At 39.0% G+C, this 26,620-nt stretch overlaps 1 protein-coding gene across 1 annotated transcript in view; it reads left to right on the top strand.

The window, feature by feature from the left end:
• Positions 1 to 376: 376 nt before the first annotated feature.
• The window catches only part of mrc2 (mannose receptor, C-type 2), a 43,362-nt gene continuing 17,118 nt past the window's right edge, over positions 377 to 26,620 (top strand). Inside the window, exons 1-9 of the mRNA XM_067413064.1 lie at positions 377 to 671; positions 8,955 to 9,389; positions 14,444 to 14,617; positions 14,783 to 14,947; positions 15,123 to 15,236; positions 16,145 to 16,288; positions 16,569 to 16,760; positions 17,006 to 17,160; positions 18,876 to 18,980. Of these exons, the coding sequence (XP_067269165.1) occupies positions 548 to 671; positions 8,955 to 9,389; positions 14,444 to 14,617; positions 14,783 to 14,947; positions 15,123 to 15,236; positions 16,145 to 16,288; positions 16,569 to 16,760; positions 17,006 to 17,160; positions 18,876 to 18,980 (1,608 nt within the window). The 5' untranslated portion in view covers positions 377 to 547. The remainder of the gene's footprint in view (positions 672 to 8,954; positions 9,390 to 14,443; positions 14,618 to 14,782; positions 14,948 to 15,122; positions 15,237 to 16,144; positions 16,289 to 16,568; positions 16,761 to 17,005; positions 17,161 to 18,875; positions 18,981 to 26,620) is intronic.

Below are 26,620 nucleotides of genomic sequence, written 5' to 3'. Positions count from 1 at the left end.
TATTCATGGAGCGCGTCCTATATTATTGCATATGATTTTTTTTTTATTTGAATAGTGTATAGGCCTACGAGTACTTGGTCTGTAATGCAAATGCAATGCATTATTGTTAACTTCATGATCATAAAATAGGTAACACGTTTACTTGCTTTTGTCAGAGGAAACGTCCAAGAACGCCATTTCTTTTCCCAAGTAAAGCATGTGAGTAAATATTACACAAATAATTCAGTGTCGTGATTCTGTGTCCTGAGAGCAAAGTGTTGCGAACTTCTGCTAAATTCTCAGTCCTGGACACTTTTCCCGAGTGTCGGGTAGTCATTCAAACTTATTTCTCCGCCTCTTCCACTTCATTTTCTGGGACGTGTGAGTGTGTGCGTGTGCAGTGAAAGTGAACGGTCTGCCCCGCTCATTCACTCTGAACTCATCACAGTCCACGCACACAGCGACACTGACACTCTCAAAGCCCGTCTGTCCTTCACAATTCCTGCTTCTGTTTCAACGGCAAGGGGGAAAGCAGTCGTTTTTCTCTCCGTTTCACCTTTCCGCGGGGATGCATCAGCACGGTGGCGGGCACCGGGACGGCTGCTGGAGTCGCGCGTGGATAAATGTTTGCAGATGCACTTTATATTTATTTCTAGTATTAAGCCTGGAGCGGAGCACCACCGTGCACTCAGGTAGGAAACATTCACGCTTTATTATCACTTTTTTTTAATTACGCCTTTGCCCTTTTCCCCTCCCGACTTCTTTGTTTTCGTGATTATTGACGTGTTTTATGAATTAGAAATAATACTAATAATGAGGCTTGGTTTTATTTGGGGTGCTGTTGTGTTGGCTCCGGGTGCACTGATGTGAAGGAATGCCACGAAAGTCCAAACTCTGAGTGGAACCAGATGTGAAAAGAGGAAGAGAGAACAGGGGGAGGGGAGTGCAAGCGATGCTGGTGTGGATATTGATTCATTCCAGTTATTCGAATCATTTGAATCGATTCGCTAAAAGAATCTTTAACTGGTTCGTGTATTGATGCTTACTGCAGGTTACGTAGGCTACTTACGCCAGTAGGTGGCGCCAAGCGAATGTCCTTTGGTGTGTTTGTGAGTCGTTGTCTCGTTTACTCAACTGATTCGTTATTCGTTTTTCGGCTGAAAATGTTTTATATGCGTTATTGAAAATGGCATGGGTATATAATAGCCTAAAGTAGAAACTCTAGAAATGTCATTTAAAGTTGCAGTGTGGCTACATTTTAGCAGCATCTAGCGGTGAGTTTGCGAATCGCATCACCCACCGCTCACACCTCCCTTTCGAAGCACATAGACTAGCGCTCTGTAGAGAGGTTTTTCTATTCAGGGCTAACAGCGGCATAGCACCCAATTTTGGGCCCTGGGTACAAACCATCTTGCTGAGCCCCTGTACAAAATACCATAGTGATACCAATGCATTTTTATCATATAACACTTATAATGTAAACAAAATAAGCCATTTATAAATCATATACAAATGTATATGTATAGAAAACTGACTTATGAGCCCCCCCCCCAACGCTCCTGAGGGTTAATGTGACAATGTAACATGACTTTGCAAAATGGCGATTTTGCTGTAAGAGGACCTGCGGCGTATGTAGATAGAAATGGCTCATTCTAAGTTAATAAAAACACAACGGTTCATAAGGTTTTATACTCCACTGAAAACATAGGCTACTTTTGTATTTAATTTATGTCAATACTTACTTTTATATTATTCTATTTATACTAGGTCTACTATTTATACTTTTATAATTATACTTTTATAACTATTTATAATTTTATATATTTCATTTTATTCTTAGAATTTTTATTACTTTCTTGTTGTAGGCCTATTTGTATGTGCACTGGAAGCTTCAGCACCAATAAAAATTCCTTGTCCTTTTCAATAAAGCTCTTTCTGATTTGATTCACTGAACATGCGTTTGGAAATGTCCTACTTGCCACTTCTGAAGTTTTAACTACGAATGTACCGCATTTAAATTTTGACTTGAGAGGGTGTTCATGTCCATTTTTTAAACTATAAAAGTAATATTTACGATCATTCATTTTAGACAGCACGTGAAGGCACATAAGTCCAAGGTTTGACACTCTCTGACTGAGTCAGTGCCTGAAAACAACGATTTGATTCGTTCACTTAAAAGATTTGTTCTGAAAAAATGCTTCGTTCATATAGACAACACATTAGGCACCGCTTTTATGTTTTATAGCGCAACTTTAGTGTGCGAAAGGACATTTGAGTTATAAAGGGACAGTCGTTTTGCTTGTTTGCAGAAGCATGCTTTTGGTTTCTCACTGCTCTGTTAACCTGTGTTCTCAAGCGCTTGATTCACACACCGTAAGCAGATGTGCCCTAAATATCCGGTTACACAATAACGAGCCGCAGCTGAGGGCTGTCTAGTCTCGGGGGTCTTGTATACTTTTTAGGGCTTCTCTCAACTTCACAGTCCAGCAGAGACAGGGTAGGTTTTTACACCTATGTCACAGCTCAACATTTGTGAAGAACAGAGCTGTGTTGTCAAACAGGATAAAACACGTCACCAAAAACCCGACAGCGCAAATTACCGTAGGAGTTGCAGACTGCAGATGGAATTATGAATCAATATTTTTTTAGCATGCGGCTTAGCTTATTCTGTCTTAGCTTCCAGTTTTTTTTTTTTTTAAAGTATATTGTAGTTAATTACTTTTTTAATTCAGTAGTTTTATTGATCAATTTTAATATTTTAGTCTATACAATGTTATATTAATTTAAATCATTATAATTTTTTTTTAAAATAATTAAAATTAAATGTTTTTTGAAAATTATTATCATGCATTTCTGGAGTTTAAAACTGACCGAATTTTGGTAACAGTGTTTTAAATAGGAAATAAATGGCTTCTATACTGTCCATTTGACGCTTCAGATTTATATGTGTTTCTGGGAGTTTATTATCCATTTTGGTCAAAGATCTTTATAATATTTGACTTTTATTATTATTTGCCGCTGTTTTTTTTCCTCTTACCATTTTTTAAATATTATTGATTGACTTTTTAATTTTGTGTCAATGCGTGTAAATGCATGCCGACCTGTTTCTGCCTCAGCTGGGATTGATCTTAGGTTGAGGGCTCAGTTACAGGAGCTGAGAAACAAATACTGGCCGGAATTTCCTGTGTGTTGGTCAATCTCTGTGTTTACAGAATAAAAGGATCATCTATACAAAACCCTGACCTCTCTCTGCACCTTTCCTTTTGCTCCCTCATTCCTTTTTTTCCTCCATGATTCAGCTGGCTTGTTACCTTCCTTCCCCCGTCTCTCTCTCTCTCTCTCTCTCTCTTTCTCTCTCTCTCTCTCTCTCTCTCTCTCTCTCTCTCTCTCTCTCTCTCTCTCTCTCTCTCTCTCTCTCTCTCTCTCTCTCTCTCTCTTTCATTTTATATCCCTTACTCCATTGCCCTCCTCCAAAAAGGGTAAGGTAGAAACAAAAGCACATCTGTCATAATAATAAACTTTAAGCTTTGGCAGTTTCGAATCAGAGTTCAGGAAAACCACATACATGACTAAGCTCATCCTCAGACTTTAGTTCTTCCCCCTCACCCAATGAGCCTTTTTCATTTTTTGGTGTCCTGTGTATTTTGTCATGGGGATTACACTCTAAACTCAGAAGGCATCGACTAGTTTAGAATCACAATTTTTTAATTCTAAGTTTGTTTTTAAAATCAATTTTTTAAAGTAAATTGGACATGGCTAATTTTGTGTTCATCTCATTTTTCATTAATTGTATTGCATTACATATTATTATCAGTCACCCTGGACATCAGAACATGGCTAATTTCTAAGATGACAGCATTCTTCCTTAGGCATTCAAATTGTTGTTTCCGGAGGTGGAATATCCTAATCTTAGCAATGTCTTCTGTGTTATTTAGCCTTCAGCTCCGAGTTAGTAAGTGTGATGTATAACGGTTTCAGATGGGAAGTCTTGTATTTTGTTTTACCAGCGGAAACATTCCACAGACTGATGGAGATCATTTTCGCCCACACAATAGTCATATCGATGTCATCATCAGCATTATGTAATCAGTGATTGCCAAAACAATGTATTTAGCTGTGCGGCAGCATCTGTGCCATGATATGTTCTCATCTCTACCATCTGGACAAAGGTGGTTTTATGGAGAATTCATGCCAAATCCACAGACTGAAAAAAGAGTTTCTTTCTGTAAACTGTCAGCCTACTCAATAAGTGTCCGAGAACCTTCTAATGGATGGTGTTCTGGCTCTCAATGCTCTAACTGTACTAAAGACTAATTATCAATAGCTATGCATCTCTCTTTAATCACACAGCCACGGCTGATTTGCGCTATTTGCATGCATTACTGCTGCCCGTGTTAACATCCTGTGCCAGCTGTCAATGTATTTTTCTGTTTTCTGTTATGCAGTAGTTCATTTTGCATGCTTTTCTCCAAAGCAACAGTCACTGAAGCAACCTTGTTTTAAGTAGCCTGCCTTGTAATGAATAAAAAGTAATTAATAAAATAAAATAACATTTCATATGTCTGAGAAAAAGATTATTACACTGTAAAAAATAAAATCAGGTCTCCAATTGAACATTTTGTAGTGACTGATCACATCTTCATTTTTTAGTTGGCCAAATTTAATTTCTGGGAATTAAATTGCATCAAGTCACAGAAAAATACAATTTGGCCAACTGAAAAATGTAGATGTGATCAGTTTCTAGAAAAGTTTCAATATGAAACTTTTTTGTGTGTGTGTACAGTGTATTATGAATAATGCTTTTTCATTTTTATTTACATTCCTTTTTATTTGGCCCTCAATGAGAAAAAAATTAGTAAACAACATTATTATTATTATTATTATTATTATTATTATTATTAATTGTTTTTATGTATTTGAGAAAAATGAGAGTAACATTGTTATTATAAATGCTTTTTATTTATTTATTTATTTATTTTAGAAATAGAATATTTAAACAATAAACTAAAAGGTTTAATATTATTATTATTATTATTAGTAGTATAGTTTAGTAATATTGTTTTTATATATAATTTTTTTATTTTTTTATTCTGCATTAAGAACCAGAAGCTGAGTATTATGTAATTATTATTTACAAAACCTGAGAATGTATATTTTGACCTGATTTTCAAAAGGTGGACATATTTGATCAGAGTACGCGATTCATTTTCATAGATTTTTGTTGCATTTTTTTCAAACGCCCATAATTACTCATCTCAGCAAAGCCCTGATTCATTGTGAAGACATGATGCGCAAGAAATGTCTGAGCCTGCTTTGCCCTTTATCTGTCAGAAGTGGAGAGAAACGCTTTGAAGTTTGCGTGAACGCGCATGTCTTTACCTACCTTGCTCCTGAAGCATGTCTCCCCAGGGTCTTACCTCCGCCAATCGTATGAGGCGCTCGGATCACATGATGCCCTCAAATTCTTCTGCTGTTCTGCAGGAAGACGGAAAGACTTGTTTTAATCCCGGGTTGTCACGGGTTGCATGTCATTAATAAGTGGAATCAGGGCCTCATGGAAAGAATTGTCCTAGTTGGATTTGTTCACTTGTTCAACTTGTGTTATTTTACATCTCACTAGACACTAGGTTTTTTCCATAGGTGATATGTTGCCAGTGCTTGGTTAAAAAAAGTGACCAAATACTTTTTCGGGGCCACTTTATGTGTCTTTAACGGATTATCTATATTTTACATTTTCTACAGAAGTTCTTACATGCTTACTTTTGAAAATATATGTCTGAGTATTGCGTGATGATATGCGGTAGTCTCCCAGGGTCTCTTTTAGGGTCTCAGTGAACTTTTTTGTCTCTCTTTTTCTTTTCTTTTTTTTTTTTTTTGTAGAAAAGGTCCTGTTTGTTTTTAGAGTGATCCCATTTCCCATTCCCCTGCTTTAAAACTACTGTGTTTGGAAACAGCTGTTTCTCCCGGGTCTATCTTGAGGCTCTCTTTCTTTTGGTCCAGATTTCTTTCTCTCTGACGTTGTGGTTGTAACCTTGCATTCCCCCCTGCAGGGATGAGAGGGTGCACAAGAGAGACAGATAAAGAGAGAGAAAAATAAAATGGAAGTATAAAAAGAAACCAGCCTGGCTTTCGGGAACGTTGGCGGGTTTGGCTCTTCTGCATCCTACTTGACTCTCCTCCTAGCCATCTCTTTTCCCTTTTCTTCTCTGGCTAAACAACACATAGTCAAATACCAAAGTATTTATTCATTGTTACTGCAATGTGAGTATCCGGTACAGCAGCTCTATAATGTATGACATGCAGGCACATTTGTTTCCAAGGAGGCAAGGAAAGGAAGTTCCTCCTCAATAAATTTAGATAAGAAAATAATCGACTGTACAAAAGGAAAACCAGTTTTGTGAAATATGAGATTAAATTTACTGACACCAGTAAATAAAGTTTGACAGCAGTAATTGCCTTGTCAACAAGATAATGCCACCTATTACACTTTCGTGGTGGCATTTCGGGGTTGGCACTTTCGGCAGTGGACGAGGTCAGCATGGACACCCTGACTGGACTGTGGCTATACAGCTCCATACGCAACAAACAGTGATGCGCTGTGTATTCTGACACCTTTCTATCAAGGACCAGCATTAACTTCTTGAGCAATTTGAGCTACAGTAGATCGTCTGTTTAAACATACATGCCAGCCTTTGCTCCCCACGTGCATCAATGAGCCTTGGCCACCCATGACCCTGTCGCTGTTTCACCACTGTTCCTTCCTCTGACCACTTTTGATAGATACTGACCACTGCAGACCGGGAACATCCCACAAGAGCTGCAGTTTTGGACAATTTGGCCCTTGTTAAACTCCCTCAAATCCTTATGCTTTGCCATTTGTCTTGCTTCCGAAACATCAACTTTGAGGACAAAATGTTCACCTTCTGCCTAATATAGCCAATCGATTAACAGGTGTCATGATGAAGAGATGATCAGTATTATTCACTTTCCCTTTCATGGTCATAATGTTATGCCTGATCAGTGGATACATTTAATATATTTTAATATATTTAATATAAGTTTGGGCTCAGTTTTTTCTTATTTGAATAAATTAGGTTTTATTCAGCAAGGATGCATTCAAATGAAATTAAAACAGCATTAAAGGAATCAAAAGTGACAGGAAAGACATTTATAATGTTTCATAATTTATATTTAAAATAAATACAGTTCTTTTTAACTTATTTATCAAAGAAATTTTACAAAAATGTAGAAAAGTTTCCACAAAAATATTAAGCAGCACGACTATTTTGATAATGATAAAAAATGTTTCTTGTGCATCACATTTGCACATTAGACTCATTTCTGAAGGATCATGTTAAAATATATATGGCATTTAAAATACAATTTTTGAATATAAATTAGTGGCAACTGGTGGAAGTAAAAAAAAGAAAAAGTTATGTAATCTCATTGTGTAACCACCAGATTCCTATATATTTCTATATAAAAAGCCTAATAAATTCTCTGGTGTTCTTTTTAGAAATAATTGACCCATTTGATATTTGAAATGTTGATTTGAAGTGTCAGTTTTTGCATTCATTTTACTACAGTCAAACCTGAACACAGAGGAGGGCATTTTGTTACACATGGCATCAAAATGTTATAAAAATGTATTAAAAATGAACAGGTATACTTTATCAATTCAGGTCTGATCTGATTTTAAACATCTACAAGGTATTTTGGTTCAATTTCAGAGTGTATGTTTTGTACTTGTGTAACCGCTTCTTTGCTCCATAAATAACTTCTTTGCTGATTTTATTTTATTTTATTTCACACATTTGCAAAAAGTGCTCAGCATTATAGTCATGCTATAGCTCATAAATGTGTGTGTGTGTGTGTGTGCGGGGGGGGGGGGGTCTCTTTTGCACTCTTGATATTTTAGAGTATCACCCCTTTATTGCTGTGCTTTTTTTCTGCACAGAGGCTGATTAGTAGTTTGTACCACCAAAAGATTTATATATTTTTTCGATTTTCCATTCATTTCATTTATGACTGTGAAGGAGCCAGGTGTGAATTTTTTTTCAACCCTTTTTTTGTGTGCGTTCACAACTTCACATAGCTAATGCGACAAAGTGCCACTCCATTCTGATGAAACAAAACAAATTTGACATAAGTCTTTTTTTGACCAAAGAGGTCCAGAGGGTTAAAAAAAGATTTTTAATGTATATGCTTAACTTTTAAAATGTGTATATATATCTTTATGGGCTAAAAAAAGTTTAAACACAAAGAGGTTGTTTTGCCTCCTCATTTCAGAAAACCAAGAACCACTGATGGGTGCTGGAGTGGCCATATTCCTAGTTATAAAAAAACTGGGATAAATGTGTGTGTTCACACAAAATATTGCCAATGTCTGCGTTCTCTCAGGGGAGTTTCTGTTGCATTTTTTATATATTTTTAATTACTATCTATTGCAGTCAGAGATATGATTCCAAAAGTGAAGCGCACACAGAAGCCATGCACAGACTGTAACCAGAAACTCCAGATGTCCCTCAAACAATTATTTTTCACCTGTAATTAAATCAGTGTTTTACAATCTGGGCCAGTTGAAGCACATAAAACTTTCTGTGGGATTGTTTGAGCAGGATTTGTGCTTTGCTTGTGTTGGCTGTGAACTACTTGTTTTTGTTGAACATTTGAGTGGGTGAAAAAGGGAATCAAAAGGGGGTTTGCTTATCCTACTGCAGTAATAATATACTATGAAAATAGCTGTGAGACAAAAACAATCTTGGTCACATGACATTGAGAGTGTGACGGAAATCGCTTCTGTCAGATCAGTCATTTGGCCTAATAGTGGGTAAAATCATTAAAATCCTCTGTAAATGTCTATGCTTGGCATCAAAATGTTAATGATCTTTCCATATGTACAGTTATAAGGTTGTGAGATGTCTCTGCTACAATATGTCAGGCTAATAACTCTTCTCTCTCTTATTCTGCAACAGCACATACAGATGAATCGGACACTTTTTCATTTTTCCACGAGGGAGCGCTGGGCTGCTTGGGGGTTAGAGATAACATGCTGTACCTCTCCTCTTCCTGCAAGGATGATGCCCAGCTTTGGAAGTGGGTGACCAGGGGGCGGCTCTTCAACATCGGCTCCTCCCTCTGCTTGGGGATCACCATGGGAAACGTTAGCACATTTGGCAACAAGTCCCCACTAGGCGTGTTTCGTTGCGACTACGAGCCTCCGCGGGTGCGCTGGACCTGGAGCTGCAGCAAGTTCTTGGAGACACTTGAAACTTACTTGCCCTCCCCTAAATTACTCCTCAACGGTGGCAATGCCTCGGCCGCCGCTGCCCCACCTGCAAGACCCCCCTCCCAAAAGTTCCTGTGGCGGGTCAATGACAATCAGGACCTTTGTGCCAAGTCGTACCGAGGTCAGCACATTAAATGTTGTTATTTCTTTTCTCTCTTTCTCACAGTTAAACAATATATCCTAACCAGTATTTTGTTTGTTCACACTGAAGAGAAATCACAGCCAATCAGTATTTATTTGATGTGTAATATAACTACTATTCAAAAGTTTGGGTTTTTTTTTTTTTGCTGTTATTAGATCAAAAATACAATAAAAACAGTAATATTGTGAAATATTAGTACAATTAAGGAATAACTCCTTTTTTTCTATTTGAAATGTAGAAAAGTGTTTTAAAATGTAATTTATTCCTTCGACGCAAAACTGAATTTTCAGCATCATTGCTCCAGTCTTCAATGTCACTTGATCCTTCGGAAATCATTCTGATAGGATGGGTTGATGCTCAGGAAACATATATTATTAATATTAAGTTGTGCTTATATTTTTGCGGAATTCAAAAAAAAAAATTCATGCATAAAAAAGTATAAAAAAAGCAGCATTATTAATTATAAACATTATACATGTATTTACTGTCATTTTTCAATTTATTGTGTCCTTGCTGAATAAAAGCATTAACTTATTTAAAAATATATCATTTTTACTGAGCCCAAACTTTTGAACAGTAGTATACAGCTATGTGGAGCAGAACCAATGAGATTGCATTGTAGGCGGGGCAACCAAACATGACAACTAAACCGAGCAATCAACAAACTGTCCTACCTCAAGTCACAGATGGTTTGGACAAAAATTCAGATTGAAGTGACTTTTATTGCTTGCAGCTGTCGCACATGGTTATATCTACAAAATGTAAATATTAAAGGTTGTGAAAAAAAGAAATTAGAAGAGGATGATTTAAAAAAGAGACAAAGGGTAAGGGAAGTTAGTCTGGACAGAGAAAAGGACATTTAAACAAGGCCACCTGTATTATGGACAGACCTCAGTCTTATTTAGACTAGGATTTTCTCCTTGCGTGTGGACTTTTTGCCAAGGGCAACTCCAAATTTGGACACCAAAAAAGAAGCCAATTAAAAAGTCTGGCCTGTGTTTGTATACAGTGCTGAGGCCCAGTCGTCTCTCCATTTGAGTCTCATCAGACAATCTGTCTCATAGCGACTAATTTACATCTCAAACCACAGTCATTTATTACCCCTCAGTAGTTTCTTGCATGTATTTTTAGGTTAATACCACCTGATAACAACTGATGGGTATTTTGGTTTTATAATAGGCTAAAGAGCCGCTACATAAAAAAAAAGTCATGACATTCGGTTATGTTATGTTCTTGAGCGTCTGCTTTCTTCTGCCCGTGTTGATGGAGCTTGTGCTTTGTTGCTGCTGAATCTAGAGCACCTCGGCAGAACAAATGAGATTCAGCTCAGTTATGGGATTGCAGTCTCAATTGAATGTGAAGAGAGAGAGAATTATTGTCTTGTATTATTTACTGCCACAAAATAATACAAGTTATCGTTTAATGTGTACTTCTGACTTGAGTCTTAAATCAGCTGGTTGTTTATATGATACTGTATGGTTAAAGAGACACCTTTAAGCTCAGAATTACTTGGCCAACTTAACTCACTCTAATTGTAACTTTGCATAATCATGTCATGGTTTCCCACGTATACATAGTTAAAATAGTATTTCAATAATCAGGAGTTGAGGCTTACTCTTTTTAGATAACCCTAACCCTAACACTCTGTTGCTCTAAAAGCAAGACCCATTTGGTCTACTAACCTCTATAGTCTTAAGTATATGTAACTAATTCTAGTGTGTTAGTCGGAGCTCTAAAACATCAGTCTGGTGCCACCTAAGCTGTGTTCTAGTCCGTTACTAACCTGAGTGTAGATTTGTTATTGACTCAACGTAATCTTAAAGCTACACTGTGTGATATTTTCCCCCATCTAGCGGTGTAAAGGTATATGACCATCAGTGAATAATAGTTTCTGTTCCTCTCAATTCTGATTTCGTTTCAACTCCTACGGTGGCCGATTTAGTCCAAGATTAACATGGCAATCCCCCTCTTTACATTCGACACAGTGCCATCGAGTGTTAAAACGCGAAAGGCAAAGCTTGAATTTATGGGTATGTCCCTCTTTGGCTAATGTACATTCAAGATGGAGGAGCAACATGGCGACCGGCATTCGAACCCCTCACCCGTATGTGTTTTCAATGGCATATTATAAACTTACGAGAATACTTTATTACTTGAAAGAAGTAAATATACATTATTTTTTTTAAAGAACTAATTGTTTTTAGCTAAGAATAAACTAAAAAAGTTACACAGTGTAGCTTTAACACCTGGACACTCAGCATTACGGGTTAAAGGTGGGGTAAGTGCTATCTGGTGACTGTTGTTGGTATTTCAAATCACCAAAATAAATACGCCCCTACCCCCAAAAGGGTCTCGCCCCTATTTTGATTGTGCCGCCCCACACATACGTAACCCAGAGGCATCAACGGCAATGGCAGAATCTCTGTGTATCTAATCCAGGTCGAATATTCAATGAAAAAGTCATTCGTTCTATCACAAAATCGCAAACCGTTCTTGTGAACAACTCGATAGTACACGAGCAATACAGTCCAACTAACGAACATATTACAATTATGACACTGATTAGAGTCATAGCGATCACAAAATCACAAAGTGTTCTCATGAACAACTCTATAGCACGAGCCGGCAGTCCAACTAATGACATATTACAATTATGACAAGATTAGAGATAGCGATCAAACTGTTCTCATGAACAGCTCTATAGAACATAAGCACGACAGTCCAGCTAACAACATATTACAATTATGACTGGATAAGGGTTATATAGATCATGAAAAGAGTAAACAAACATATATTAGGAGTATAGTATCTTACTTGTCGGAGACATTGTGTGAGCTGATGCTTGAAGCACACAGTGAGGAGATTTAGATGCTCCATACGGTGTGGAAATGAACGGGTCTTTATCATCGCTGAAGTGAGCCACAATACGATCGCAAATGGACTAACAAGTGAACATGACACACGAGTCCGTCATAATGTAATAAACTAATGTCCGTCATGTGTGACTCGTGTTTTGTATAATGACGTGCACAGAGCGAGAGCGAGCGCTCTTCTCACCATCAATAGTAGACACGCCCCTTACCTGCTGATTGGCTAGAAGTTTGTTTTTCCACGGGTCCTTTTTCTAAAACGGTTTTGAAATAAGACTTACCCCACCTTTAAAGCTGAGCACAGGACTGTGACAAACTTTCCTACAACATCTCCTACCAGACCAAGACAGAAACCTTTTTCAAATGTAAATGTGAAGAGAATTTGCATTAATCAAGCCTCCAAACTTGTATTTTAAACCTTATTGCGGACAGGAGGTAATATGCATGAAAGACCAATTGGCAGAGGACACCCCCTCCACAGTAAGCAAAATATCTCTAAAAACCTTTATTATTACCTTTTGCTTTACTTCTGTTGTAATGAGACCTTTGTACCAGTCCATGGAGATCTCACCTCGCAACTTACAGGACTTAAATGATCTGCTGCTAACATCTTGTGGCAGTTACACAGCACACCTTCAGGGGTCTACCATGCTCTCGACGGGTCAGGGCTGTTTAAGCAGCAAAAGGAGGACCAACACAATATTAGGAATGTCATAATATTATGTCTGATCTGTGTAAATATTTATTGGTGGGTTTAAAAAGACCTATAGCTGAACTGTCAATGGAACTGTTTAAGAGCCAGAGTCATGAAGTGGAATGGCAACTTAATTTAAACGGGAACTGTTGAAGAAGCAGACACTTCACACACAACTCAGATTCCTCTTCTCTCTTTCCTCTCACCTCTATGTTTCTCTGTCTCAGTGCTGTGACGAGTCGTTCCTGACAGAAAGTTGCCACTGACATATGCCAACAGAGGGCTGTTTTTGTTCTTAAATGTGTGTGTGTGTGTGTGTGTGTGTGTGTGTGTGTGTGTGTGTGTGTGTGTGTGTGTGTGTGTGTGTGTGTGTGTCTGTGTGTTTGCCTATACAATAATTAAACTGCGTAGGTTCTGAAAGTTCAACGGAGAGTCAAGTGTTTGGAAGTGAATATCTGTTTTTGTTGAGTGTGTCCTACTTTTCCACATCTCTGAACTACAGCAGCAGTAGAACTGTCACACAACTACACTCTCTCTCTCTCCAGTCTGACATGTGTTCTCTGTTCTTCCTATGAAGTTATCTTCATTTGGTCTAGTAGCTCATCTCTCTCGCTTCCTTCACCCTGCCCCCCCCCCCCCCCCCCATCTTTTTTGTCTTTGTTGACTGAAAGCTAATCTGTACAGTCAGACAGAATGCAGGGGTTTCTATAGAAACAGCTGCATTCCAACAGAGGGGCAACTGAGAGGAAGAAAGTGTGAAAACGCAAACAGGGAAGGAGAGGGGCGGGTTAAGAGTTCAGGAAGGGAGACAGAAGTTTCACATAGACATGAACTGACTATTAAGTATCATATATATTTCACTGACTCCTATCTATCTATCTATCTATCTATCTATCTATCTATCTATCTATCTATCTATCTATCTATCTATCTATCTATCTATCTATCTATCTATCTATCTATCTATCTATCTATCTATCCATCTATCCATCCATCCATCCATCCATCCATCCATCCATCCATCCATCCATCCATCCATCCATCCATCCATCCATCCATCCATCCATCCATCCATCCATCCATCCATCCATCCATCCATCCATCCACAATTGTAACTGTTTCATACTAGTCAATTTAATATAGTTAAGTCTAGCCACACATCAATGAAAAGCTTTTTTTCACCCATGACTGCCAGGTAACATTTACATAGTGGGAAGTTACTTGTGGTATAACTACTTTATAGTTGATACTAAAACTTGCATAAAACCAGTAGACGGCAATAAAATGTACGGCTGCTGAATTCTTCATGATAAAAAAAATCTCCTCTCCTCTTCTACATTTACATTTATTTATAAGGGAGACGTTTGTATCCATATTCAAGCCTTATATTTATAACTATATTTTCCTTGGGATTCTTGAGTGCTTTGGAGTTAGGGTTCCCATGTTTTTCTGTCTCTTCTTCTCTATAGAAATCTACACCATCCAAGGAAACTCTCACGGCAGCCCGTGTTACTTCCCCTTCCTGTATGATGGCCAATGGTTCCACAGCTGCACCAGTGTGGGCAGGGAAGATGGTTTTAACTGGTGTGCCACTACCCATGATTACGGAAAGGACCAACGCTGGGGTTTCTGCCCAGTAAAGAGTGAGTGAATTCAGCCAAATCCTGTTCATGTCATTAACAGACCTGACCTGTTAAATTCAGGACATTCTTTCACTGTTTTAGTCTAGCAGCTGGAATGTGAAACTACTGTACATCATAGAGCACACATTCCTGCTGACTAAAATGCATCCCTCTCTCTTTCCAAAGGTGCCGACTGTGAGACATTTTGGGACATAAACCATTTGATGGATAACTGTTACCAGTTTAACTTTCAGGCCACGCTCTCTTGGAGTGAAGCACGAACCAGCTGCCAACAGCAGGGAGCAGACCTGCTCAGCATCATTAAAGTTGAGGAACAAATCTATATAAATGGTGAGACAGGGAAATAAACATGATTATATTCATTACATTAATTCAATTATTTGGTCTGGAAAGAGATTAAAAGGAAAGTATTCTGGTAAATGCAGAAAAACAAGTCCAATATTGCTTCTCTTAATTTTGTTTAAAACTCTGTGGAATGTGTTTATAAAGTGTGTGTGTACCTTAGGTTTGCTAACTGGGTACAGCGCCACCCTGTGGATGGGTCTGAATGACTTGGATCTCAATGGTGGCTGGCAGTGGGCTGACTCCGCCCCTCTCAAATACCTAAACTGGGAAGCAGGTGAGACCCCGCCCCTTATACAGCCACACCCTCTTATAACCACGCCCGCCCTGAAACTGAATTAGTAGAACTTTAGCTATTGAAAATAATAGCAACTTTTCATTTATTACATGGCTTACTGGAATATGTGAGTCTGTGAAGCATTCTGCAGTCAAATATTTTCATATAATGACAGCTACAGTCTGTTTAGCTACATCACATTTCTGTGGTAAATTTCACTTACAGTTTCTTCTTACATACATTAATTAAATAATTACAACTAAAATCAATGATAAAATCAAATAATAATAATAAATGTTTCTTGAGCAGCAAATCATCTTAGACTGATTTCTGAAGGATCATGTGACATTGAAGACTGGAGTAATGATGCTGAAAATACAGCTTTCCATCGCAGGAATAAATGATGATTTTAAACATTTTCAAATAGAAAACTGTTTATTTAAAATTTTAATAATATTTCACAATATTATTGTTTTACTGTATATTAAATGAATGTAGGCATGGTGAGCATAAGAGTCTTCTGTCAAAAACATTTTTTTTTTTAATCTTGCCGTCCCCAAACTTTTCAACGGTAATGAATTTACTTATATATTTACTTACTTATTTAACTGTTTGTTTGTTAGCCTTGTTCTTTTGTTGTTGTAATAATGTACAGTCAGCAGGCCATTGGCAGTAAGCCAGCTGATAATGACCAGTGACCAAACAATAAATCAGCTGACTGTATGCTTTTATTACATTATATCTTAGATATGAAATGCTGTGTATTTTTCTGCATTGTTCTGCTCTGTTAAGAGTTCTTAGTAGTTTTTATTATCTTGTTTGTGTGTGTGTGTGTGTGTGTGTGTGTGTGTGTGTGTGTGTGTGTGTGTGTGTGTGTGTGTGTGTGTGTGTGTGTGTGTGTTTTGTAGAAATGCCAAGCTATGATGAGGAAGAAAACTGTGGAGTGATCAGCACCGATGCGCAGGGTCGCTGGCATAACCGGGATTGCTCAGTGGCTCTGCCTTACATTTGCAAGAAACGACCGAACGCCACACTCGACCCCTTCTCCACAGGTATGTGTGCAGTGTGTGAATGCACATTTGTGGCTTGCGGTTCACATATAAATGTAGCTAGCAATGTTACCACTGCTTACACCTATACTTTAAATGATTAAATATGATTTGATTTATTTCAGAGGTAAACCTTGTCTGGCCCAGCCATGCAATTTGAGTATCGCTACCCAAAATTGCATGTTTTTTTGCATGCTTTGAAGTTTTTAGTTTGGATTGTGTTGATCTACCTGAAAGTCTGCTATGTTCTCGAAGATTTCACCTGTGTCTATGTGTGAAACAGACTCCTGGGCAGATGATTGGCGGTACCAGTGTGATGTAGGCTGGCAGAATTTCCAGGCGGGCTGCTATTGGTTGAACTCAGACAACCTGGACTGGAGCTCCGCCAACAAAATTTGTCAGAAAATGACAGCTAATCTCGTTAGCATTCACACCCTCTCAGAGCTTGAATTTATCACTAAGCATATGAAGAAAGGTATATACATACTAATGCCATTTATAAATTTCCAGAGAACATTTTCTATATCAGTATTTTAGTCTTGTCAGTAAAAAAACAAGACATTGTCTTTTCTTTTTGTAGAGCATAAAGATAACTACATTTTGTTCATTTTAAAATAATATATAAATAATAATAATAATAATAAAAACCAAAAAGTTATGTTTTATAAAATTTGGCACAATTTTTATGATGATGTTTCAGACTTTCTTCCTGTCTCTTAGACATAGAGGAGTTGTGGATTGGTCTACATGATACAGCTATGCAGATGAACTTTGAATGGACGGATCGCACTCCAGTCATCTTTACTTACTGGCATCCGTTTGAACCCAACAATTTCCGAAGCGTTAATGAGGATTGTGTTACCATCTGGGGTCCTGTGAGTATACATTATATTTGTGTGTGTGTGTGTGTGTGTGTATATGTATGTGTATACAGTGCTTTCGGAAAGTATTCACAGTGCTTCACATTTTATGTTACAGCTTTAATCCAAAATGGATTAAATTCAATATTTTCCCCAACATTCTACAAACAATACCCCATAATGACACCGTGCTAGAAGTTTGTTTAAAATATTTAATAAAAAATACAATAAAAATATTCATCCGAACAAAAATTCACAGCCTTTGCTATGACACTCAAAATTGACATCCTTGATGAAAACCTGCTCCAGAGAGCTCTGGACCTCAGACTGGGGTAAAGGTTTATCTTGCAACAGGACATCGACTCTAAGCACACAGCCAGGGTAACAAAGGAGTGGCTACGGCGGGACAACTCTTGAATGATTGAACATCTCTGGAGAGATCTGAAAATGGATCCATCCAACCTGATGGAACTTGAGAGGTCCTGCAAAGAAGAATGGGAGAAACTGCCCAAAAGCAGGTGCAGGGAAAAAAATGGACAGCGTTAGGATTTGAGCCAAATTGGGTCAAATTGTTATGGCTAAACGACTGAGTCAGAGCTTCTCCAAAACTGCAGCTCTTGTGGAGTGTTCCCGATCTGCAGTGGTCAGTATCTATCAAAAAAATCATGTTTTCTTTTACATCACGTGGATGACCAGGTGCCTGTGCGTGGCTTACCTGAAGAACACACGTCCCCAGGATGCACTATGGGAAGAAGGCAAGCCGGCGGAGGCAGTATGATGGTTTGGGCAATGTTCTGCTGGAATACCTTGGGTCCTGCCATCCATGTGGATGTTACTTTGACACGTACCACCTACCTAGGCATTGTTGCAGACCATGTACACCCTTTCATGGAAACGGTATTCCCTGGTGGCTGTGGCCTCTTTCAGCTGGATAATGCGCACTGCCACAAAGCAAAAATAGTTCAAGAATGGTTTGAGGAGCACAACAACGAGTTTGAGGTGTTGACTTGTCCACCAAATTCCCCAAATCTGAAACCGATTTTGATTTTTAAAGTTTTTTAAAAGAAATCTCTTCTGCTCACGAAAGCTGCATGTTATTTAATCCAAAATACAGCAAAAACAGTAACATTGTAAAACATATTTATAATTTAAAATAACTGTTTTTAATCTGAATATATTTTAAAAGTAATTTATTCCTATGACATCAAAGCTGAATTTTCAGCATCATTACTCCAGTCTTCAGTGTCGCATGATCCTTCAGAAATCAGTCTGTTATAATGATTTGCTTCTAAAAAAAACTTGTATTTATTATTATTATTATTATCAATGTTGAAAATAGTTGTCCACATTTTTTTTCAGGATACTTTGATGAATAGAAAGTTCAAAATAACAGCATTTATCTAAAATAGAAAGCTTTTTTTTAACATTATGCACAACGGGTTTAAAGTTTAAGAAAGTTTCTAAATGCTTGGACTTTTGTACTTTATATTTGTCAAAGAATCCAGGTTTTGTTTTTGCACATCAGAACGTTTTCATTGTTGGTAAGCATGAGACTTCTTTCAAACACATCTTTAAAAAAAGTTTTGTTTTAGAACTGTCTGACTGATGTTAATGGATATGAATCTGTTTTTCTTTAAACTCATGATTAAGACAGCAATCCTAAAAGGCTAAATTTACAGCAGCTTCATAATGATAACCCCTCATTATACAGTATGTGTGTGTGTTTGTAGGAGGGCCGCTGGAACGATAGCCCATGTAATTACTCGCTGCCCTCGATCTGTAAGAAAACAGCTCAAAAGGCTGACGACCGGATAGAGGACCACGGCTGCAAACGGGTAAATAACTCTGTTGCCTTTCCTTCCGTCTCCCATTCGTCTTTGTCATTCTTCCTTTTTCATTTGTTTTAACCTTCTAATTATCCTTTCATGTTTTGTTCTCTGCCGCTCCTGCAGTCTTTTTTGTTACTTCTGTTTAGCTGGACCCCCCCACCCCCCACCACACACACACACACACACACACACACACACACACACACACACACACACACACACACACACACACACACACACACACACACACACACACACACACACACACACACATACCTCTGTCGCCCTCTTTCTCTCTGCATAAAGCCTCTATTCACAGTCGCTGCTGTGTCATGCTGTTAAAACTCCAGATGTGGTCAGTAGACCCAGACCTGCCACAAGCATACAATAAACAGAGAAGTCTGACTCACACGCTAGTCTTCATATTTCATAACTGTCCTCTAAAAGTTTGAGGTCATGCACCAAGTTACTCTCTCACAGACACAAAATATGCATACATCGGCTAAATTTCATTCTCCTTGCCCCCGTCTGTTGCCCCTCCACCCATTTCATTCAGGCCTCTTTACATGAAACCACTTTGTTTTAAATGAGTGTGTGCATTATTGCAATTTACCTTGCTGTGACCCTGGTAATAGGCATCTGTTAAATAAGAGCTGTGACTCTGGATGCTATCAGCTAGGTCAGAGTTCAGAGGTTACTTGTGGTTACTAGCCTAAAGCTTTAAAACAGACTGTTTGACTAAGTTACTCCTTTCCCTGAAGAAAACAGTGCACATGCGACACCAGGCCATTGTTCTTGGTTATAAGTGTTCTGATTGGTTCATAGCATGATGTTATGCCATTCTGGGTGGTTTCGCTGTGATGTTCTGCTCCAAAGATATGATCCAGGCCCCCCCTCTAAGGTAAATCTGTGGGATTTTTTTCACCTGTATCCACCGGGCAAAATATGTATACTACTTGCAGAAATAATAGCACACAGTTTTTCAGTAAGACGCACATTTTGAGATATCATTCATAGCTGTTGCACAAAAGGATGATTATTGTAATGATACACAGACAGTGGATGCAAATGCAAAACGCTCTTAATTAATTGTATGGCAAAAGCCGAGTAGAAGACAGGGTCAGACGGTCACAAGACAATGACGAAGGACGCAGGGACCTCAGTGGACAGCGAGGTGAAGGTGCTCCAATTAATGTGCATGAAACACAGGCTTTATTTTAGACACATGAAAGGCGGGGTGAATTCTCCTGTATGCAGGAGGGAGTTTGAGTTGGATTGTCACCAGACTAATGATTTTGGTGACAAGAACGGGCCAATAAATTTAGGAGCAAGTTTATTCGATACGGATCAGAGAGGAATGTTCTTGGTAGAAAGCCACACTTTTTGACCAATGACGTATATCGGAGGCGTAGACCGGTGGCAATCGGCCTTAGCCTTGGTGCGCGTCCCAGCCTGGAGAAGAGTCTCACGGGCTCTGCTCCAGGTGTGACGGCATCTCTGGATGAAGGCGTGAGCGGAAAGGGACCGCGACTTCGGATTCCAAACTGGGAAAAACTGGTGGCTGGTAACCTACGCTACATTCAAACGGAGAAAGGCCCGTGGATGACACTGGTAACGTGTTATGTGCGTACTCAACCATTGACAGTTGTTGACTCCAGGAGGAAGGATTCCTGGAGACCAAACATTGCAACACTCTCTCCAAATCTTGGTTGGCTCTCTTGGTTTGAGAGAGGTTTGCTCTGCAGGTGCAAACTGCAGAGAAGATCAACTAACTGTTTACAAAACTCTTGCCAAAATTTGGAAACAAACTGGGGACCCCTGTCAGACACCACGCCTGTCGGGAGGCCATGTAACCGAAAGATGTGATCAATGACAGTAACCGCTATCTCCTTAGCTGAGGGTAATTTGGGTAAGGGAATGAAATGAGCCGCCTTTGAGAACCGGTCCACGACAGTCAAAATTACCATTTTGCCCTGGGAGGGTGGTAATAAAATCTAGTGCGATATGGGACCAGGATCTCGAAGGGACTGACAGCGCTTGTAATAACCCATCCGGAGGGCGATTGGAAGTTTTACCAGTGGCACAAACCGAGCAAGCCAAGACAAAATCGCGGATGTCGCGAGCCATACGTGGCCACCAGAATCGTTGCTTAACCAAAAAACTGGTACGGTGAACTCCTGGATGACAGGCTATGCTGGAACAGTGACCCCACTGAATAACGTTGGACCGATTTCCCTCTGGCACAAATAACCGGTTCGATGGGCAGTCGGGTGGAGGCGTTACCCCTTTCTAAGCCCGACAAAACCTTCGATTCGACCTCCCACCTTAGAGTGTAGACGAAAAGAGTCTCGGGTAAAATACACTCGGGAGTAGACAGGCGTATGGATGGGTCAAAAATATGAGATAAGGAATCGGGTTTGATGTTTTTAGAACCCGGGCGGTACGAGAGAGAAAAGTCAAAACGTCCAAAAAAAAGTGCCCACTGAGCCTGCCTTGAGTTGAGTCTTTTGGCAGTTCTGATGTATTCTAAGTTCTTGTGATCAGTCCAAACAATGAAAGGTACCCCTGACCCCTCCAACCAGTGACGCCACTCCTCCAGCACTAATTTGACGGCCAACAACTCTCTGTTACCAATGTCATAATTATGTTATGCATCTTGTCATCTGTGGAAGCGCGCTGGGACAGAACTGCACCTACCCCCACCTCTGATGCGTCGACCTCTACCACGAACTGACATGATGGGTCAGGGGCCACGAGGATGGGAGCCGAAACGAAGCGGCTCTTCAGGTTGGCGAATACAGCCTCGGCTGTATCGGACCACCTGAATGTAGTTCGGGGAGAGGTCAAGGCTGTCAGAGGTGCGGCTAGTTGGCTGTAATTGCGACAGAAATTGGTGAATCCCAGTAACCGCTGTAGGGCCTTACGGGAATCTGGGCTTGGCCAATCTATCACAGCCTTATCCTTGTCAGTATCCATATGCACTCCCTCAGATGAGATGATGTATCCTAAGAAAGGAACAGACTGTGCATGAAAAACGCATTTCTCCGCCTTGACAAAAAGCCCATTCGCTAACAACCTCTGAAGCACTCGTCTGACATGCTGAACATGATCCTGGAGAGAAGAAGAAAAATCAATACGTCATCTAGACATATATGAACTGGTCGACCATATTTCTCAGCACGTCATTGACGATTGCTCGGAAGACTGCTGGGGAGTTGGAAAGCCCGAAAGGCATGACCAAGTATTCAAAGTGCCCCCTAGGGGTATTAAATGCGGTCTTCCATTCATCGCCCTTCCTTATGCGGACCAAATGATAAACATTACATAAATCCAATTTTGTGAAGACGGACACTCCCTGCAACCCCTCGAAGGCTGAATACATCAACGATAAAAGATAGGTATTCTTCACCGTGATGTTGTTCAGCCCTCAGTAATCAATACACGATCGCAGAGATCCGTCCTTCTTCCCCACAAAAAAGAACCTCGGCCCCACTGGAGATGAGGAAGGACTTTTGGAAGCTAGCGAATCAGAAATATATTTCTCCATAGCCTCTCTTTCCGGGACAGAAACTGAATATAATTTGCCTTTAGGCAGAGACTTACACGGTACTAAATCTACGGCACAGTCGGAAAGATGGTGCGAAAGGAAGAGAAGCAGCACGAGATTTACTGAACACTCTCCTCAGGTCCTGGTTCTCCACGGGCACGTTTGACAAATCCGCTGCTTCCTATATATTACATGACACGCATTACTCCATTCAGACACTGTGTTGTGGCCCCAATCCACCCTGGGATTGTGCTGAGTGAGCCACGGATGCCTCACAACAACGGGTGCCAGGGGAGAGTGCCCTTACTTTCCCACACCGCCGTTCCCCAAAGAGCCGCCTTTCCCGAAAGAAGTGTGAGCACGAAGGCCACCTTCGACTGTTCTTGCTGAAATGTCTGCGGCTGTAATGAGAAGTGCATCGAACAACGGGTCAAGAATGCTCTGCAGTATTCGGGGTCACCTGCATAATCCTCCGGGGTGGGTAGATGCGGCTCTCGTGGGGAACTCGCCTCGATGGGAATAGGCTGTATGGGTGGTGTGGGCGGCTCAGTGGGGTTCCTGAGCATTTGGATTTGACAGGTGAGCTCGGACACTTGCGTCACAAGAGCTTGAACCGCCCGACCTGTGTTGGCGATGCCTTCCTCTTGTTGATCAATCCTCGCAATGCTGCAGGAGGCGATCTCGTCCCAACTCGTAGGGCTTGCTGCATCCATCGATGGTCAGATCGTTCTGTAATGATACACAGACAGTGGATGCAAATGCAAAACGCTCTTTATTAATTGTATGGCAAAAGCCGAGTAGAACACAGGATGACGACGGACGCAGAGACCTCGTTGTACAGCGAGGTGAAGGTGCTCCAATCCCGTGAGTGATCCAGTGACAGTGCTCGAATCCCGGTGCTAAGTGGAACAACCAGACGACAGCACACGACGAATAACGGGCAAACTTCAGGCACCAGAAACAGCGGGGAACAGCAGGAACACACACACACAGGAACCACAACGATCTGACAACATGAGACACCAGTTACTGAACATATAAAGACACACACTGATGATAACCAGCCGGCTCTGTTGATAAGCGCTGATCAGTGACTACGCCCACAGACAGTACACAAGACGAAAGAGAGACAGTGGATTCATGAACCGTGACAATTATGTGTTCTGATTGAATATTTAAGTTCGGGGGTTGTTTTAATCACAAACGACAGGAGTGGTAAAAGTGACTTTTGCCCGATCAACTTGATATAATTACAGTGCTTTACAATATATTACTTCATTTTATTTTTCTACTCCACAATTTACTTTTACTCCAGAGCCTTTTAACCTTAATTTAAGCAATTTTGATTTGATCAGTCGTTAAAATCTAACCATCAGCAGGTTATTACCATAATATCTGCATACTGAATATTGATTGATTATGATTGATTGATTTACACTACCATTCAAATAATTTTTTTAAATACTTTTAAGTTAATGACTTTATTCAGCAAGTATGCATTAAATTCCTAAATAGTAACAGTAAAGACACTTACAGTATAATTTTACGAAAGATTTATCTCAAATAAATGCTGTTCTTACAAATTTCTATTCATCAAAAAATTCTGAAAAAACGATTCACGATTTCCACAAAAATACTGATAATAATAACAAATGTTTCTTAAGTAGGAAATCAGTGCATTATATTAATGTTTGGAATATCATGTTACTGAAGCCTGGGAAATTAGGCTGAAAATTCAGCTTTACAACACATGAATACATTTTATTTTAAAATATATTTGTCATGGGTTTGTTCTACAATGAGGCAAGTAGGGGATCTATTAGCAGCAGTCTGAATTTATTGAACTAAATAAAACAAACCACTGGAAAACAATACAGGAGTAACATAAACCAAGCTTAACACTACACTGTAAAAAAATATTGTTATTTTTTGTTGGTTTAACTTAAAAAAGTAAGTAACCTGGTTGGCTTAAAATTTTGAGTTTATTGAAATAAAAAAATTGAGTTGATACAATTAAGGAAATTTGTTTAATAAATAGAAACTCAAAATATTTTTGTACCTGAACCACATAAAAAATGTGATAAATCATGAAAATAGCACTCTTTGGCATGTTTCATTGCGTCATCAGGTATAAAACATACAATATTCCTGCAATTACCCAATATGCTTCCCCAATATGCTTACAAAATCTTTTAATAATCTTTTAATAAAGGTTGTCGAATCTCAAAAAAATTTCATTGTATTAACTTAAAATTTTAATTTCAATGAACTCAAAATTTTAAGGCAACCAGGTAACTTTTTTTCTAAATAATTTTTTTACAGTGTAGACAAAGAACTGAACTGAATAAAGGGTATAAATACATAGACCAATTGGTGGAGCTAAACAAGACAGATGAACACAATGGGTTACTATGAAAACAAATTAGCACACAGGGGCAACCAAGGCCCTGTCCCAAATGGAAAGTGCAGACTCGTAGGAACACTGCGAGTGTTTAGGGTATCATTTGGGACAGGGCACAAGACACACATGAACTAACACATTCTTAACACAAACAACTTGTGACATTATTAAAAATATATATAAAAACAGTTTTTTTATGTTATATTAATACATTTTTGATCAAATAAATGCAGCCTTGGTGAAAGCATTTGAGACCTCTTTCAAATCATTTTAATGCCGACCCCAAACTTTTGAATGATAATGTATCAACAGGTTGCATATTATTGTTAATCTCTCTCCCACTTTCTTCCTGTATTATTATTTTATAAGGCTTTAACTATTCTTTTGCTGCTTTGCAAGCACTTTTTGCAGATATAAATCTAAAAACTAATTTTAAGAATTCAATCTTTATTAAAGTCATTGTGAGTTTGTCATTGCCAGACAGTGAGAGAACACATCTGTCTCTCAGTGATGTGTGTGTGTGTGTGTGTGTGTGTGAGAGACTGTGTGTGTGTGTGTGTGTGTGTGTGTGTGTGTGTGTGTGTGTGTGTGTGTGTGTGTGTGTGTGTGTGTGTGTGTGTGTGTGTGAGACTGTGTACAGTTTAGGCTGTACTTGTGAAGGCCAAATGTCCTCACTTATAAAGTGAAGTATTTTGACAACTGACAAGTGAAGATATTTTACTGGTCCTCACTATTTAAAAAGGCTTATAAATCGGCAAAAACATGTTTCTATTTAAAACTAGTGTTTTGCACTTTTCAATGATATTTATATAATTAAGCCGATTTAAAAACAATTGAAGACCTGCAATGTCCTCACTAATATAATATAGTAAAACAAACAAACAAGTGTGTGTGTGTGTGTGTGAGCCTGTTTATGTGGTTTATGAGGACACAAATTTGTATAACTACATGGGTATTAAACTGGTATTACACTATAAATGTGGTTTATGAGGACATATCAAATGTCATCATAATTCAAATGGCCTTAAAAACATACTAAATGATGTTTTTTTGAGAAAGTAAAAATGCAGAATGTTTCCTGTGATGGGTAGGTTTAGGGGCAGGGGCAGTGTAAGGGGATAGAAAATACGGTTTGTACAGTATAAAAACCATTACGCCTATGGAGAGTCCCTGTAAACCACATAGACCAACATGTGTGTGTGTGTGTGTGTGTGTGTGTGTGTGTGTGTGTGTGTGTGTGTGTGTGTGTGTGTGTGTGTGTGTGTGTGTGTGTGTGTGTGTGTGTGTGTGTGTGTGTGTGTGTGTGTGTGTGTGTGTGTGTGTGTGTGCTCGTGCTTGTTTTTGTGAAATGTCAGACACAAATCTGTATAATGACATGGGTATGACATATAGGTATTACAAGGAGAGGGTGAAATATGAGGACATTACCCATGTCCCCATTTTTCAAAAGGCTTATAAATTATACAGAAAGATTTTTTTTTTTAGAAAGTAAAAATGCAGAATGTTTCCTGTGATGGGTAGGTTTAAGGGCAGGGCAGTGTAGGGGACAGAAAATACAGTTTGTATGATATAAAAACCATTATGCCTATGGAAAGTCCCCACATTTCACAAAAATAAATGTGTGTAGCCTATATGTGTAGATTTTTTTGAACCTAGAGATTTAGTAAACATTAATATGTTGCTCCCACTTTATATTAG

Source organism: Pseudorasbora parva, chromosome 2 (assembly GCF_024679245.1).
Source record: "Pseudorasbora parva isolate DD20220531a chromosome 2, ASM2467924v1, whole genome shotgun sequence".
NCBI lineage: Eukaryota > Metazoa > Chordata > Actinopteri > Cypriniformes > Gobionidae > Pseudorasbora > Pseudorasbora parva.
This window is presented reverse-complemented; position numbering and strand designations above follow the sequence as displayed.